Source organism: Vombatus ursinus, unplaced genomic scaffold (assembly GCF_900497805.2).
Source record: "Vombatus ursinus unplaced genomic scaffold, bare-nosed wombat genome assembly UNPS02014832.1, whole genome shotgun sequence".
Lineage (NCBI taxonomy): Eukaryota > Metazoa > Chordata > Mammalia > Diprotodontia > Vombatidae > Vombatus > Vombatus ursinus.
Window position 1 is genome coordinate 66,314,464 of NW_020954610.1, and position 14,677 is coordinate 66,329,140.

At 37.4% G+C, this 14,677-nt stretch overlaps 1 protein-coding gene across 9 annotated transcripts; it reads left to right on the plus strand.

Moving 5' to 3' along the window:
* Positions 1–72: 72 nt before the first annotated feature.
* On the plus strand, positions 73–14,074 carry LOC114025560 (heterogeneous nuclear ribonucleoprotein K). 9 transcript variants are annotated; one of them, XM_027839027.1, is made up of 17 exons: positions 79–179; positions 2,662–2,740; positions 2,847–2,930; positions 3,456–3,553; positions 4,132–4,188; positions 5,670–5,713; positions 6,601–6,673; positions 7,218–7,289; positions 7,796–7,909; positions 8,314–8,442; positions 9,430–9,737; positions 9,861–9,915; positions 10,285–10,389; positions 10,795–10,810; positions 10,890–10,972; positions 11,862–12,031; positions 12,788–14,070. In XM_027839027.1, the coding sequence occupies exons 3-17, from the start codon at positions 2,873–2,875 to the stop codon at positions 12,819–12,821; spliced, it is 1,416 nt and encodes a 471-aa protein (XP_027694828.1). In that variant the 5' UTR covers positions 79–179; positions 2,662–2,740; positions 2,847–2,872; the 3' UTR covers positions 12,822–14,070. The 9 variants fall into 9 exon arrangements, with proteins under 9 accessions (XP_027694831.1, XP_027694832.1, XP_027694834.1 ...); XM_027839030.1 differs by lacking the exon at positions 2,662–2,740 and having other exon boundaries at positions 73–179; positions 10,285–10,368; positions 12,848–14,070; XM_027839024.1 differs by lacking the exon at positions 2,662–2,740 and having other exon boundaries at positions 74–179.
* Positions 14,075–14,677: the final 603 nt, after the last annotated feature.

Below are 14,677 nucleotides of genomic sequence, written 5' to 3' on the forward strand. Positions count from 1 at the left end.
CTAGCGAGCGAGAGATTCTTTAGATCTCGCGAGATGCCGGCCCGTTAGGGCTAGTGTGCGAGAGCTAGAGAAGGAGGAGGGCGCTCGAGGCGACAGCACTGCAGACGCCATTATCCTCTGTGTTTCTCTACGGCATCGACCTCTGTCGTCTGGCGTTTCTCTTACTCTTAAACCTACAGGTAATGGGAGTTACTGGGGCCTCTGCACTGCGGGTTCGGGTAAGGGACTGATGCCCCTGAAGCGCTTCGGCGGGCTTTCTAGGCGGGTATTTTTAGGGCCTGAGAGGCCTCTCTGCCCGAAGGGAGGCGCCGGCGGAAGGCGGGGCTGCCGCCTCCTCTTGCGTTGCGATTGACACCGCCTTGGGCCAATCACATCGCCCTCGCGCCACCGCTGAAGGCTGAGTAGCCAATGAGGGATGGCGGTGGAGGGAAGGGAGGTAGAAGAAGGGAGAGCGGAGGCAGTGGGGGAGGGGAGTGAGGGGCCTGCGCTAGCTCTCTGTTTAGCTCGGACTGACTGGGGCAGCGGCGGCGTAGAAGAGAAGGCGGCCTCGTGCGGTAAGGACCTGGGCTGGGGAAAGCGTCGCGAGGAGGCTAGAACCTGGGTCGGAGACCATTTCTTCCTGCTTCTGGCAGAGGTCCCCTTCAGGGTGTCTCCGCATGGCCGGGGGTTGGCAAACCTCTTTGGAGAGAACGTTGCCGTTCCCCTCCCCCAACCTCCGCCATTTCCTTGATCCCGCTCTCATAGGATCCTAATACTCATTTTTTTTCCCGCGAAGTTATGGGATAGCCCCCGAAACGATAAGATGGAGCCCTCCACTGTTATTGGGGCCTTGTCGGCGGGGGTTGCAGGAGGGTGGCGAAGAGGGGGCGGGATCTTGCGAGGGTTGGAAGGAGACCCAGAATCCTTGGTATCTTGGCGAGATTAGCGCCTTTGTGTGGGTGCTTAACCGCGTTTTTGCTTCACCGGAGCTGGCGGTACGGGTGGGGGGCGTAAGATTATAATGACTTACATGGTGGCTCCGCTGCTTTGTCTCTCCCGCTGTGGCGGGAGGGGGGGCTGTGGGGGGAGGGGAGGGCGGGGGATGAAGTCCTCCTGACCGCGTGGTGGGGGGGAGGGGCCTCCGCCTAGTAGCACGTAGGCGCCATTACAGGGGCCGCCATTTCCTGTCGGATTCTGGTGAGGAAAGAGGCGCTGCGTTTCTGTTACGCCCTTTCGCCCTTTTTTCAATTATTGATTCTTGGGTATTGGCGCCACCGTCGTACCGGTCGGCTTTCGGAGAAGAACAGAAATCTTTGATAGGGGACTGGCGAACCACTTAAGCCAAAATTTCGAGGTTAGCTCGGCAAAGTGAAGGCAAAGAGAAAGGCCTTAAGATGGGCAGCGGCCGCTTTACATATATATATGAACCTCGCCAAATGAGGTTTTTCTCCACTCAATCTTAGGCCTGTTTCTTAGATGCAGGGAAGGGAGGGAACGTTTTGTAGACAGAATTGCCACAAGAAAATGAATTACTAACGTTGGCAGATTTTTAACCCTATCCTATACCAGACAAATGGGTTGCCACTCGGCTCAACTGGCCACGTGTCCGCTTTTCTGCCAGTCAGAATAGAGGGCGTCTCCTGCTGTGTCTTTCTGTGGTCTCCTCTCTTTGTAGGAATTAGACTAGCAGAAAATCTCGATCTAAACCGCGGCACGAGATGCTGTTAAAGAAGCTTCTCTCGTGGAATTAAAGTTTAAATGCTTGCGTTAATTTTAGGTTATAGTTAGATTATACTGTAACCCAGAGGAAACTAGCCAGGATGCCCACGATGAATTCTTTGGCATCGTGTTGTCTTGGATCATTTTGCCTGATTCAAGTTGTTAGTGTTTTTAAAAAAAAAAAAAAGACAACATCTTTGCCTTGTTTCTGCTTTAGGCTTAGTGATGATGTTACTGTGGGGGCAGGGAGAGCAACACTGACTATAATACAATAGAAACACGTTTTCTTAGGAGATCCTGCACCAGGTTAGCATATCCACCAGAAATTTGACCTGGTTATTGTCTTCTGAGAAAATTGGAATCAAGATAAAAGTACTAGTATTATAGTTCCTGCTTTAAAATTTTTCTTTAACGTTTTAAGTTCTCAAATTTTTTCGTATGATTAAGAAAGAGGGTGTAGTATTAAAAACAGTTTCAAAAGCGGTAGGGTCTGGATGGGGTTTGTTTTATCAAGACACTTCATTCGAAGCAAAAGCAGGTCCTTTATATTATAAAGTAACCAAGATGGAAGAATTGGCATCAATGTTCCGCACTGCATATAGCATACCCAAAAGGTTCTTGTAGAAATATCTAGTTGTAACTTAGAATTTTTTAGTTTTGTATCTGTATCAAGAGAAGTGATCTGAAATACCATCCCCATTTAACTTTAAAAAGAAAGCTATTTTCCTTGAAGAAGAATGTATCATCAATGTATTTAGATGATGGAATAAAATTGAAATATCCATCAATTTAGAATTAACATGGTTTTTTTGTTTTTTAAGAATGTGTTTAGGGTCCTAGCTGTGCCCTGGGCATAAAAAAATAATTATAGAAATAGGAAGATTGAGGGTCAATTTAAATTTGACGTCAGAATTAGTATTCAGTAATAGAAAAATCAAAACTGATTTATGTTGGTTTTTATAGGCTACTGCAGCACTAGGGTGTCAGTTGTTGATCCCGCCCAGAACACTTCAGTTCTGCCCTGCAAGGATATATAATACTGGTATGTTCTAGAAGCAGAGTCATTTCTTTGCTTGCTCTGTTTAGCTAGATATACACGGCTTACTTTGCAATGAACCAGATGTACTAGCTTGTTTACTCTTTGACAGATTATCTACCCATTTAATCTGAGAAAATGGAGACTGAGCAGCCAGAAGAAACCTTCCCCAATACTGAAACCAATGGTGAATTTGGTGAGTAAATTTTTATACTTGTTTCTCAGTTACATGAATAGTACAAATATGATGTGGATTTTTAAATTGAAGTGGCAATGTATTAAGCATTATAGAAACTTTAATATGATTTTCATTCTATGTTCATTAAATATCCAGTGTCTTTATTGGAAGCACTTAGCCATGTACATGTTACTTATAGTTAAATTTAGTGTTTCTTTTGGTGCTTTTTTAAAAGATCTAGCTCAGGATATTTTGTCACAGGGCATACTGTGCCTGATATTAGACTTTATGGTGGGGGGGACTTTTGATCTGAACCAGTCTTGGAAAAGAATGTAACAGTATTTGTAGCCTTTTGGTAACACTTAGCAACAAATATTTCATCCAAATAGGAGTTACCTTCTACATTTTAGAAACTTCGGTTTCAAGATTATTCTAACTTGTAAAATTGTCTGTAATTCTCCAAATGGAGCAGAGTTCAGGAAAGGATGACAGTGTTAATTAAGAACATAATTAGTTTTTTCATTCAAAACACCTAATTTTTAGGTAAGCGCCCTGCTGAAGATATGGAGGAAGAACAGGCCTTTAAAAGATCTAGAAACACTGACGAGATGGTTGAACTTCGAATTTTGCTTCAAAGCAAGGTATGAGTTGAATTAAAAATTGGCTAAAATAATGATCAACACAGATGTCAAAAATGGAGCATCTTAAATTTTTATTTAGCGGTATTTCATGAAAGTCACCTTTTTTTTTTTCCCCACTTACCTAATGAAGATTAGAGGTTGGGTTCAGAGGTAATGAGAATTTTTTTATTTTTGGCAATTACAAGTTTTGAGTATTTCCCTGAGATTGGGGGCAGGGGGGAATAGTAGGAGCAGAAATTGCCATCTTAAATTCTGTATAACCATATACAGGTATTAATTACTGAGATTATTCTCAAAGTTACATTGACATCTTTACAAAAATAATAATAATTTTGTTCTGCATTTATTGGGAAAAGGGTGTCATTTGAAAAGTAAGCATAAATTATGAGACTTGAAAAATTGGCTTTTGTGTGTGCTTTCATTTCTACAGTGTGCTTGGATAAGTGATTTTGAGGCCAATGAAAATTTTGTCCACTTAATTTTTTTTAATGGACCTTAAAGAGCTTCATATTTGAGTGTTTTTGAACTGCAAGTCTACACTAATATCTTTTGATTTGTATTTTTTTTTTTTTTCCTAGAATGCTGGAGCAGTGATTGGGAAAGGAGGCAAAAATATTAAAGCACTTCGTACAGACGTAAGTATTCAAGACTTCAAACTACTATTCCGGTCAGCTTCTGTTTACGTGTTGCTAGAAAATTTAAAATTTCAATCAGACTTCATATAATAGTCTAGGTACAAGCCATTTGTAATGATTTTTTATACAAAAGACTTCCAGTTTTGCCATTCCTGTTACAATTAAAACCCAGATTGAGGTGTGTGGGAGGAGGTTTATATTAAACCTCTTTGCTTTCTAACAGGATTCCACTAAATTATACACTTCAAGCAAGATAACATCTTAATTAGAAGTATTGACAAAGCTTAAAAACCCTTAATTGCATCATTTCCCATATGTGTGAATCTATTACAGTATTACTGAAAACCATTGCAGGTGGCTGATTTAACCCAATGATTTTTTTTAATTCCTTTGATAAAACTGTCCATCTGTTCTTTAACAGCTTGCACATGAAGCACAAAAACATTAATGTTAAGGCGATTGCATGATTTAAATATTGGGTATAGGTTAGTGTAGGAACTTTATTCTATAATTGGGAAGCAATTTGTCAATGCCTGTGACTTGCGTGTTCAAATTTTATAGTGGGTTGACTCTTGTGATTAGACACATTTGATATGGCATCTCCCAGAAGTGTGTATTTATAGGACTTGAGTACACCAAAGCGCCTAAATTATTTCTCATAGTCTACGCCCTTATATTTAACATCTTGCTAAAATTAAAGCAATTATGACTTTGTGTTGAACACTTATCTGACAGTATTTCGTTTCTCTTTCGGTCGCAGATCTTTGTATGTTCCTCTTGATTACTGTAAACTGAACTTGAAAAATTGTTTTAAAGTTTTCAAACTTACCTATTAGGACCCAGAAATAAGTTTCAAATATCCAAAAACCAAACTTTTTAATAGCCAGGATTTTTGGTGGTGTGGAGTTTTTGTTTTACTTTTTTTCCTTAAATAAACATCTCTCCTCTTAATCCAGATGTTGTAGATCATTATCTGGGTTATTAATTTCCCCATTTCCTCAAGACTTCAATAAAACAAGTCATGACAGGTTTTGTGTCTACCCTCATGAGCCAGCCTGCTACTGAAACAACGTTTGTAAAAAGTAATTAGTTAGAACCATCATTTTAAGGTCCTTAAATGTTAAGGCACAGTCAGATATAGAGCAGTCCATTATTGTGTTAGTCTTCAGAACAACTTAAGCTTGTTTCATTAATTGAGAGTAATGAGTATAGTTTGTATTAAATTAAAATTTATTGCTTTTCCCCCTTTTCCCTCTCCTTGTTTTTTTGGCCATATATCTCCGTTGCCCATGTACTGGATCGACTTACCCCTGCGTTGCCCACCATGACGTTGGCCCATCCGCCCCTGAACGCCCATGTGAAAACCCTGGTTGGCTATGCCCAAAAATGTGCTCGTTGCCAAACGGGTACCATACTTGACAACTTCTGATTGAATGCCCATGCCCAATGCCAACATCCACGAACGCCAATGACCAATGCAGTACAATGCCAGTGTTTCAGTCCCAGACAGCAGTGGCCCCGAGCGGTATGTCCCAACAGTTTATGCCTCACTGCCTGATTAGAAAGAGAGAAATGTATTTTATTACCTGCCTATTTATATAATTAAATAGTATCCCCTTTAGACGGTGTATTGTTTTTCAAGTTTCTGTCTTATTTTCCCCATTAAGTCTTTTTGTCACTGAACTTTTACCGTGAGTTGCCCACCCAAACGATCCACTAATTTTATTTCGATGGAAGGAGCACAGCTTCAAGTGTTGCATATTTGCTGCATTGTAAATCAAATTGTTTCAAAATAGTCTTTCGCTCTCTGTCTTTGTGGCCCACCTTGCTTCCCAACATTGCCTGTTCATAATTTTTTCTGATGAAACGCTAACTCTGGTTCACTTTACTTCACTTCTCATTTGTGTTGTCTTTGTTTTGTCTTGCATTTGTATTTGTTTTCTTGCAGAGCCCATTAGTAATCTAATTTCTAACTGGTCTCATAACTTTATTCCAAATATAATGTTCACCACTTGCATATAGTCCCTCTCCCCCACTTCTATGAGAAGGTGTGCCAATTTTTCCAATGTAATAGTTGAGGGTATCCTTAAATTAGTGGTGGCGGGGAACATATTCACTTCAGCTTCAGTTCTGGTCAATTTGTTGCCCACTTAATCTGAGCCCTTCCAAAGTCCATACTCTTCTCTAGTCTGTTTCTCTTCTCTCTATTTCTCTCTCTGCAAGACCTTATCGTGTCTGTTTTGGGCGTAAAACAATGCATGTGAAAAGTCTGTAAATAAACTGCTTTAAAATGGGGAATATTAAATAATCATGTGTTACTTTTCTGTGAAGTTTGCCTTTCTATGATGAACACAAAACTCATTTTTCTTTTCCACCTTTTTTGTACTCTCTGGTATTTGTGATGTTTGACAGCATATTGAGTATCAGTGCAGATATTGAAACAATTGGAGAAATTCTGAAGAAAATCATCCCTACCTTGGAAGAGGTAGGCTCATTTTTATTCATTTGTATATTTGGAATGAAAGGGGGAATTGTTAGTTTAAACAGGAATCCCTGAGCCAGTGGGGTGAGGTAACAGAATAGTATATTAGTACTTTGGGTACAGTTGTTGATACGATCATTGCCCAGACTGCTGCATAATGTGTAACACTACTGTGATTATTGTTAGGAAATGAAGATTGATGATTTCTGGAATGTCATTATGGATATTCTTACTGTCAGTGTCCCCTTTTATTATTACCGTTAAATAATATGTACAGACTTCTTAGAAATCAGTTTTAGTTATGGAAATTTGGACTTCATTTAGCTAGAATTCGGGGGTGGTTGGGAGGGTCATGTTACAAGCTCTTCAATTTTCTGACTGTCTAGAAGTGTGAGAAAGTTTTGTTAAAATAGTTTAGTTAGAAAAGGAGAAGTTTGTCTAGATAATATATTTAAGTTAAAATGTTGTAGTAGCTTTACCAATATATGCGACAATAGCCTGATCACATTAGACACTTAACCTATTACTCTTATTTTTCTACTTTCAGGGCCTGCAGTTGCCATCACCCACTGCAACCAGCCAGCTCCCGCTCGAATCTGATGCTGTGGAATGCTTAAATGTATGTCATAGTGCCATTGAACCCCCACTGAAGTATGGAGCCTGGCCCATAGGATCAATTTCTTTTTAACATAGTGTACTTTTCCCTTCACTAGAGAAAATGCTTGAAAATAAGATATATGAATGGTCTTACAACTCACTGTTGACCCTGCTCCATGCTGCAGTGGGAATTAACTACATTTGCAAAGTGCTTTGCAGTCATTTATATTAATGGTGTTATTTGAATGTTGTTAATAATTTCTGTGGTAACAGCGACATGCTAAATGGCTGCAGTGTGGGTATGGTGTTGCAGGACCTGAAAAAAAAAATAGTTTTTTAAGGTGGTGCAGAATGTCCTTTTTGGGCCTGGCTATTGAGGATAATAAGCACATAACTGGTAAAGTTATTGAAATATAACTTCAGGTTGTTCACTGCAACAGTATATTGTGATTACGCTTATAAAAGATGGATGTGTTTGGGGGATTTTTTTTGGTTTTGCACTAAAGTTTTATAAATCTCCATCTGCAGTACCAACACTATAAAGGAAGCGACTTTGACTGCGAGTTAAGACTGTTGATTCACCAGAGCCTGGCAGGAGGAATTATTGGGGTCAAAGGTGCTAAAATCAAAGAACTTCGAGAGGTAAAGGCACCTTTTTTTCCTCCTACCTTACTCCCTAAGAAAGAGAAAAGGTTTTAGTACTATTTAGGAGATCTTTTTGTGTGTAATTGCACATGTCATGGAAGTGGGATTTTTCTTTTCTTTCTCTAGTTCCTATTCTATCTGATTTAATATTTGGGCAAAAATGACCAACTATTTTAAAATAAAGGTTGCTTGTGTGTCCAGGCTTTCACACTGCTATACCATACATAGCACTAAGTCCTTAGGTGTATTAGTCCTATATACAAGCCCTCAATGTTAGACATATTTACCATCTTGCACAAAGCAAATGTAAATTTATCAGGAACTAGTAATCTGTTAAGTTTAAGTTAATTGACTTAAGCCATCTTAATAAAAGTGTTTTACTTTTTTAACTTACCTTACAGAATACTCAGACAACTATCAAGCTTTTCCAGGAGTGCTGTCCTCATTCCACGGATAGAGTTGTTCTTATTGGTGGAAAGCCTGATAGGGTTGTGGAGTGCATAAAGATCATACTGGATCTTATATCTGAGGTGAAAACACTGTCTTTAAGTTTTAATTTTGAGAGGGCAGGGCTGGCTGATTCATCAGTATCTGTAGCCTATATTGGAGAAAATGGTTAACCTTTTGTAATAGTTCACTTTGTGTCTTCACTGGTAACTTCCTAATCAAGCCACTTTATTTACCTAGAAGTTATTTAAGATTTCCATTGTTTAATTTGAGCCACCAAGTTAGGCTGTCTATTAGAGAAGAAAAAGTAGTGTCATAATGTTGCCATTTTTTGTTGTTACCCACAACACGATGTAAACGAATGATAATTGTTCAGCTGTCTATTCTGCACTAAGTTGTGGCTAGATTTATTTACCTCACTCTTTAGCATGTTTTAAAAATTGGCTTAGGAAGAGTATATTTAATTGGATAACAGTTAAATAATGCAGAGGAAAAGTGGAAATTGTTCACATTAAAGGAAGTAGGGCAAAATCAGGACAGTCAAATACTAGGCAGCATAAGGTGTTGAGCATTAATGCAAAAATGAAATAGTGCTGGGTTTCATTCTTTGTATTTTTATACCTAGCATATTGTAGCTATTACTTGTTGATTAATATTTAGTTGGTCCTTTACTAAAATCACAAACAATCCATGCAATTCTGCTTGGCTTTATTTATCAAGAATATTCAAAGAAATGAATAAGTTGCTGATATTCTAAAGGTTAACCAAATTTCCATGTGGGGATTTATCTCTGGCACACTTTTTTAGTATTAAAATTTAGCAGACAATGGGAGTTAGGTATTATACATTTTAAGTTTAGATTTGATTCTTAGGGGAAATGACAGTGAAGTATTAAACTATGAAAATAGCTACTAGAAATTTTTTAAAGTAGAATCACATCAAAAAAAATGAATATGTGCAAAATAGCTCAGGAAGTAAGCATTCTGCCTTTAAAGGGACATTAAATGATACGTGATTCTTGTTTTCAGTTATGTGTGATATTGCATAATCTTTTTTTTTCCTCCATTTAGTCTCCCATCAAAGGACGTGCACAACCCTATGATCCCAATTTCTATGATGAAACCTATGACTATGGTGGTTTCACAATGATGTTTGATGATCGACGGGGTCGCCCTGTAGGATTTCCCATGCGGGGAAGAGGAGGCTTTGATAGAATGCCCCCAGGTCGTGGTGGGCGTCCTATGCCCCCATCTAGAAGAGATTATGATGACATGAGCCCTCGCAGAGGACCCCCACCACCTCCTCCTGGACGTGGTGGCAGGGGCGGTAGCAGAGCTCGAAATCTTCCTCTTCCTCCACCACCACCACCTAGAGGAGGGTAGGTTGTGTTTTGAGATCAGATGTTGTCTGTGGTACTTCAGGGATTGAGTGCCAAAATACTTTTCTGACTTGTTATTTTTCTACGAAACTAACTTGAACACAATCTACGTTTTGCTTTCAGAGATCTTATGGCTTATGACAGAAGAGGGAGACCCGGTGATCGTTACGATGGCATGGTAGGAATTTTCACTTACTACATAAAGTTATCTTGCATTATGTTTGTTTGGTAACCTTGTAGCAATTTAAGCGAATTAGCAATTTCATGTCCTAAGAAATAAACTTTGAAATTAATTTGGGGAAGACACAAGATGGCACTTTGCTGTTAGGGATTTGAGGTGCTATTGGAAATGTTATACGTATAATATTTATTCAGCCAAGATTGGAGAAACTAATTTTGTCATCCTAGTGGCAAAATGCACTACCAGAGCTCCTTCTCCACAAAGTCACCGTATTATATAATGGAAAACAATTAATAAATCACAAAATCATTAATCAGTATAGTGTATTTATAGTAACTGAGACTGTCTGTTAACTGTGTAATACAGGTTGGTTTTAGTGCTGATGAGACTTGGGACTCTGCAATAGATACATGGAGTCCTTCCGAATGGCAGATGGCTTATGAACCACAGGTTGAGTACCATGAGTTTACGGTATTACATTTTTTTTTAAGTCTTAAAACTTTATTTGAATCATAGATTGGTGTGGGTGCTTAGTGGTCTCTGATTTGAATTTACTTAATTAGTAAGGGGTGGGGTTTCTTTTTTTATATAGAAATAAACATAGTTGGGACTTTTGTTATTTTAGTAAATGGGGATTAAATGAAGCTCTAGAGACTTACATGTTCTGAAGGTATAGAAATCCTTCTGAAATTAACTAGAAGTAACCTAACATAATGCCTTATGGGGGAGGGGATATTTGTTTTTATAGAATAAAGACTTTGATTTCCTGGGTTGTTCAAAAAAATTGCATGAACATTTAATTGTTTTTAAAACTGATATTCATATAAATACATTTTATGGAATAAATTTTCACATTTCTCTTTCCACAATCTTTAGGGTGGTTCTGGATATGGTAAGTGTTTTTATCCTTCTTGAGTTAAAAAAAAAGTTTCCTCTTTCATAAAGAACTTGATGCTTATGATTTAAATTAGATTATTCCTATGCAGGGGGCCGTGGCTCATATGGTGATCTTGGTGGACCCATTATTACAACACAAGTAACTATTCCCAAAGATGTAAGTAATTCCAGTATTACTCTTTTTACATATTCCAAAATTTAGAGTAACTTAGCAAAACTGGTTGAATTTACTGACTTCAGCTTCAGGCATGAACATCTTCTTTTAGGAGGAAGGGGAAAAGATTATAAACAATTCATTAACATTCCTTCATTTGAGTCCTCAGTTTCTCTTTAAAATGGTGCATCATCATGAGTGTTAGTATCCCAGGTGTTATGGTAACATATGAAGCTAAAATTTAAAAACCCTAATTATTATGAGACCAATGTAAAAGAATGTTACATACTCCAAATTGTTTGTAACCTCACAGGGATTGTGTTGACACCTTCCCTCATTTTATCCTTTTCAATGTGCAGTTCCCTAAAGGAATTCTTTGATCTTTAATTTGAAATTGGTAACTTACTTCTTACTGGCATTATTCATTAACTGTAGACCAGTTCTTTAAAATGTACTTGACTGATTGATAATTTTAAATGGGAAAGTGAGTTTTTCTGCCCAGAAAGTTGGGTGTAATTTTCACTGTCCTAATGAAACACAAATGAAATGTAGATTTATCTATAGAAGTGCTTAACCATTTTTTGTGTCATGGTTCCATTTAGCAATCTGGTGAAGCCTGGACTCCTCAGAATGTTTTTAAATGCTGAAAGTGGGATTACCAAGGAAATCAGTTATACTGAAATTGTTAACAATGTTAACAAGTTGATGGACCCAGAATCCCTTTTCTAAGACTTAACTAATTGAATTGCTGATTAATAATTGAGCTGTTTGTACTCCTGGGTAATAAAGTTGTATAGTTAAAATTTTAAGTTACTAAAATAGAGCATAGGACTCTGTCTAAAATGTGAATTGTGGACTTTTTTTTGATTATCAAAGTTTTTATACTTTTCAGTTGGCTGGATCTATTATTGGAAAAGGCGGTCAGCGAATCAAACAAATACGTCATGAATCTGGAGCATCAATCAAAATTGATGAGCCTTTGGAAGGATCTGAGGATCGAATTATTACCATTACAGGAACACAGGACCAGATACAGAATGCACAGTATTTACTGCAAAACAGGTAGGTTGAAGTTAATCTTTAAATTATTTTAATTCACTTTAACATACTAGAACTTGAAGCTTTTTTTTCCCCTCAATTGATATTTCTTTTAGAAGCCATGGTATCTCAAAATCTATTTTGGGGGACCTAACTTCTAAACATTCTGGTAGTTTGCTTTCATTTTCTTCTGCTTTCTTACTAAAATGAAGACACCCTCAATACTAATCTTGCTGGAAGAAGCCTTAACCAAGCAGTCCTCTCATTTCTCTGGTGAAAACTGCTGCAAAAACTACTTGTAATAAATTATATAGAGCCTGTAGAAAATATGGAAGATTTCATTGGATATTGGCCTAGTTCTGTGTGGAAGACTAGTGATTTTGTTGTTTTTAGATAACTAAAACGACAACAAATCACAGTCTGCCATATGGCACAGGCCATGCCTCTACAGGACAAGTTGAAACATTGGTGCTGTTAATGCAGCATTTCACACCTGGCATTTCTTTGTCTTTCCTGCCAAATATTAACAGCTTTTTAAAATTTTCATTTTCTTAATTCTGCTATGCTGTCTGTTATTGTTAAGAAGCATTTTTCTGCTGTTGGACTTTTAAGTCTTTAATTTTAATTGCTTATGTTTTCAAATTTAAATTACATTTAAACTTTAATTGACAAGTTTGTCATTTTAATTTAGCATTAAATTTATTGTCTTTTTTTTAATGTTGATGCAAGATGTTCTGTACAAAAATTCTAATTCGCATTTTTTTTTCTTTTCTTTTATAGTGTGAAGCAGTATGCAGATGTTGAAGGATTCTAATGCAAGATATTTTTTCTTTTTTATAGTGTGAAGCAGTATTCTGGAAAGTTTTTCTAAGACTAGTGAAGAACTGAAGGAGTCCTGCATCTTTTTTTTTTTATCTGCTTCTGTTTAAAAAGCCAACATTCCTCTGCTTCATAGGTGTTCTGCATTTGAGGTGTAGTGAAATCTTTGCTGTTCACCAGATGTAATGTTTTAGTTCCTTACAAACAGGGTGGGAGGGGAAGGGCGCGCAAAACTAACATTGAAATTTTGAAACAGCAGCAGAGAGAGTGAATTTTATTTTTGTTCATTGTTGGTGGTAAAAAAAAAAGATAATAATAATAATAATTTTTTTCCCCTCCTGTAACTATTGTGAACACCTTGCTTTGTGGTCACTGTAATTTTTTTGGGGGGGTGGGACAGGGGAGAAAGAGTATCAATAGTCCACGTGTCCCTGGCATCCATTCAGAGCAGTGTGCAGAATGTAATGCTCTTTTGTAAGAAACGTTTTATGATTTTTAAAATAAATTTAGTGAACCTATTTTTGGTGGTCATTTTTTTTTTTAAGACATTAAATCTCAAATGGATAAATCTTTCCCCCTAGACAAAAGCAGCACTAATTAAACACTAAGTTTGATTTTCAGCTCCTCTGTGGACATAGGCGTATCTTCTTGGACACATAATAAGCAAATAGGCCTGGTGACAACTTGATGACTTGAAAGTCCATTGCTTGGGAAGGAATTGCATCACATTTCATTCATGCAACAAGCTGGTTTTTTGCAAATGCTTGCCCCTACTTGCAGCACAATTTTCTATATTAGTAATTGTGAAGAACAACCAAGCTGGGAGCAGTACCACAAATTGGTATAGGTACACATCTGAAGCCTGATTAGCAGCAAGTTTTACTAATCAGAATAACACTTGGTTATGAAAATGACTGAAGCTGAATAAATTCTGATTATTTTTAGATAATTCCTCACTTGTAGACTATAAAAAAAAAAACTGTCAACTTGCCTGGTGTCTACTAGTTAAACTTTGTAAAAATATATATATATATACTTGTTTTTCCATTGTATGCAGATTTGAAAGAAAGATGTACCATTTCTCTGTTGTATGTTGGATTATGTAGGAAATGTTTGTGAACAATTCAAAAAGTGATAAAAAAAAAATACCTGTGGATGTTTTGTGTAGTATCTTGGCATTTGTATTAATAGTTAAAAGTTCTAATTTCACTTCCAAATAAAAATAAACTCACACAACGCTGGAATTGATGTGCCCAGTTTGGAGAATGAGTGATGTTAAGTTTGTTTGAATCTTTATTTCTCTTTTACGGAAATAACAATCTCACATTTAAATTACACCTTTTTTGTATGGAATTTAGATATTTGTTTTTGAACCCTGGTATTACAGTTTTACATACAGCAATTTTTTTGTTTTGAACATGGTTTACAATGCTTTATGACAACTTTGCTTATACCTTGCCCCAAATAGTTGATTATATCATTATGATAATAAGTTGAATTCTGAGTGATGTCATGTACATTCTCACTGTCTACATAGTAAAGGGGCCTAAAATGAGTGAAATGTTCAGTGATAGGATGTTGGGGGAAAATTAGCCGTATACCACTTGGCTCCACGCTCGACTAGTTTTCCGAATGTTGCACCCCTGTACCAGTCTGGTTAAAATGGAGTTACTTAGGGTATAATTAGCTTGACATGAGTTTGCCATTAGGTAGTACCCAACCACATGAAATAAACAATTTAGCCTAGTTTTCCCTATGAATAATTTGAGGGGAAAAAATGTTGATAGAATTGAGGGTAGTGTTTGCTGCAACTGGGTTTTTTGTTTTTTTTTTTAATTTCAGTTTGTAAGG

Bases quoted from the DNA above. Each gene is read 5' to 3' on its own strand.
- LOC114025560 (XM_027839024.1), top strand. From the start codon at position 2,873: ATGGAGACTGAGCAGCCAGAAGAAACCTTCCCCAATACTGAAACCAAT. The intron at 7,290-7,795 runs GTATGTCATAGT...CTCCATCTGCAG, and splicing joins ATGCTGTGGAATGCTTAAAT to TACCAACACTATAAAGGAAG. The intron at 7,910-8,313 runs GTAAAGGCACCT...CTTACCTTACAG, and splicing joins AAATCAAAGAACTTCGAGAG to AATACTCAGACAACTATCAA.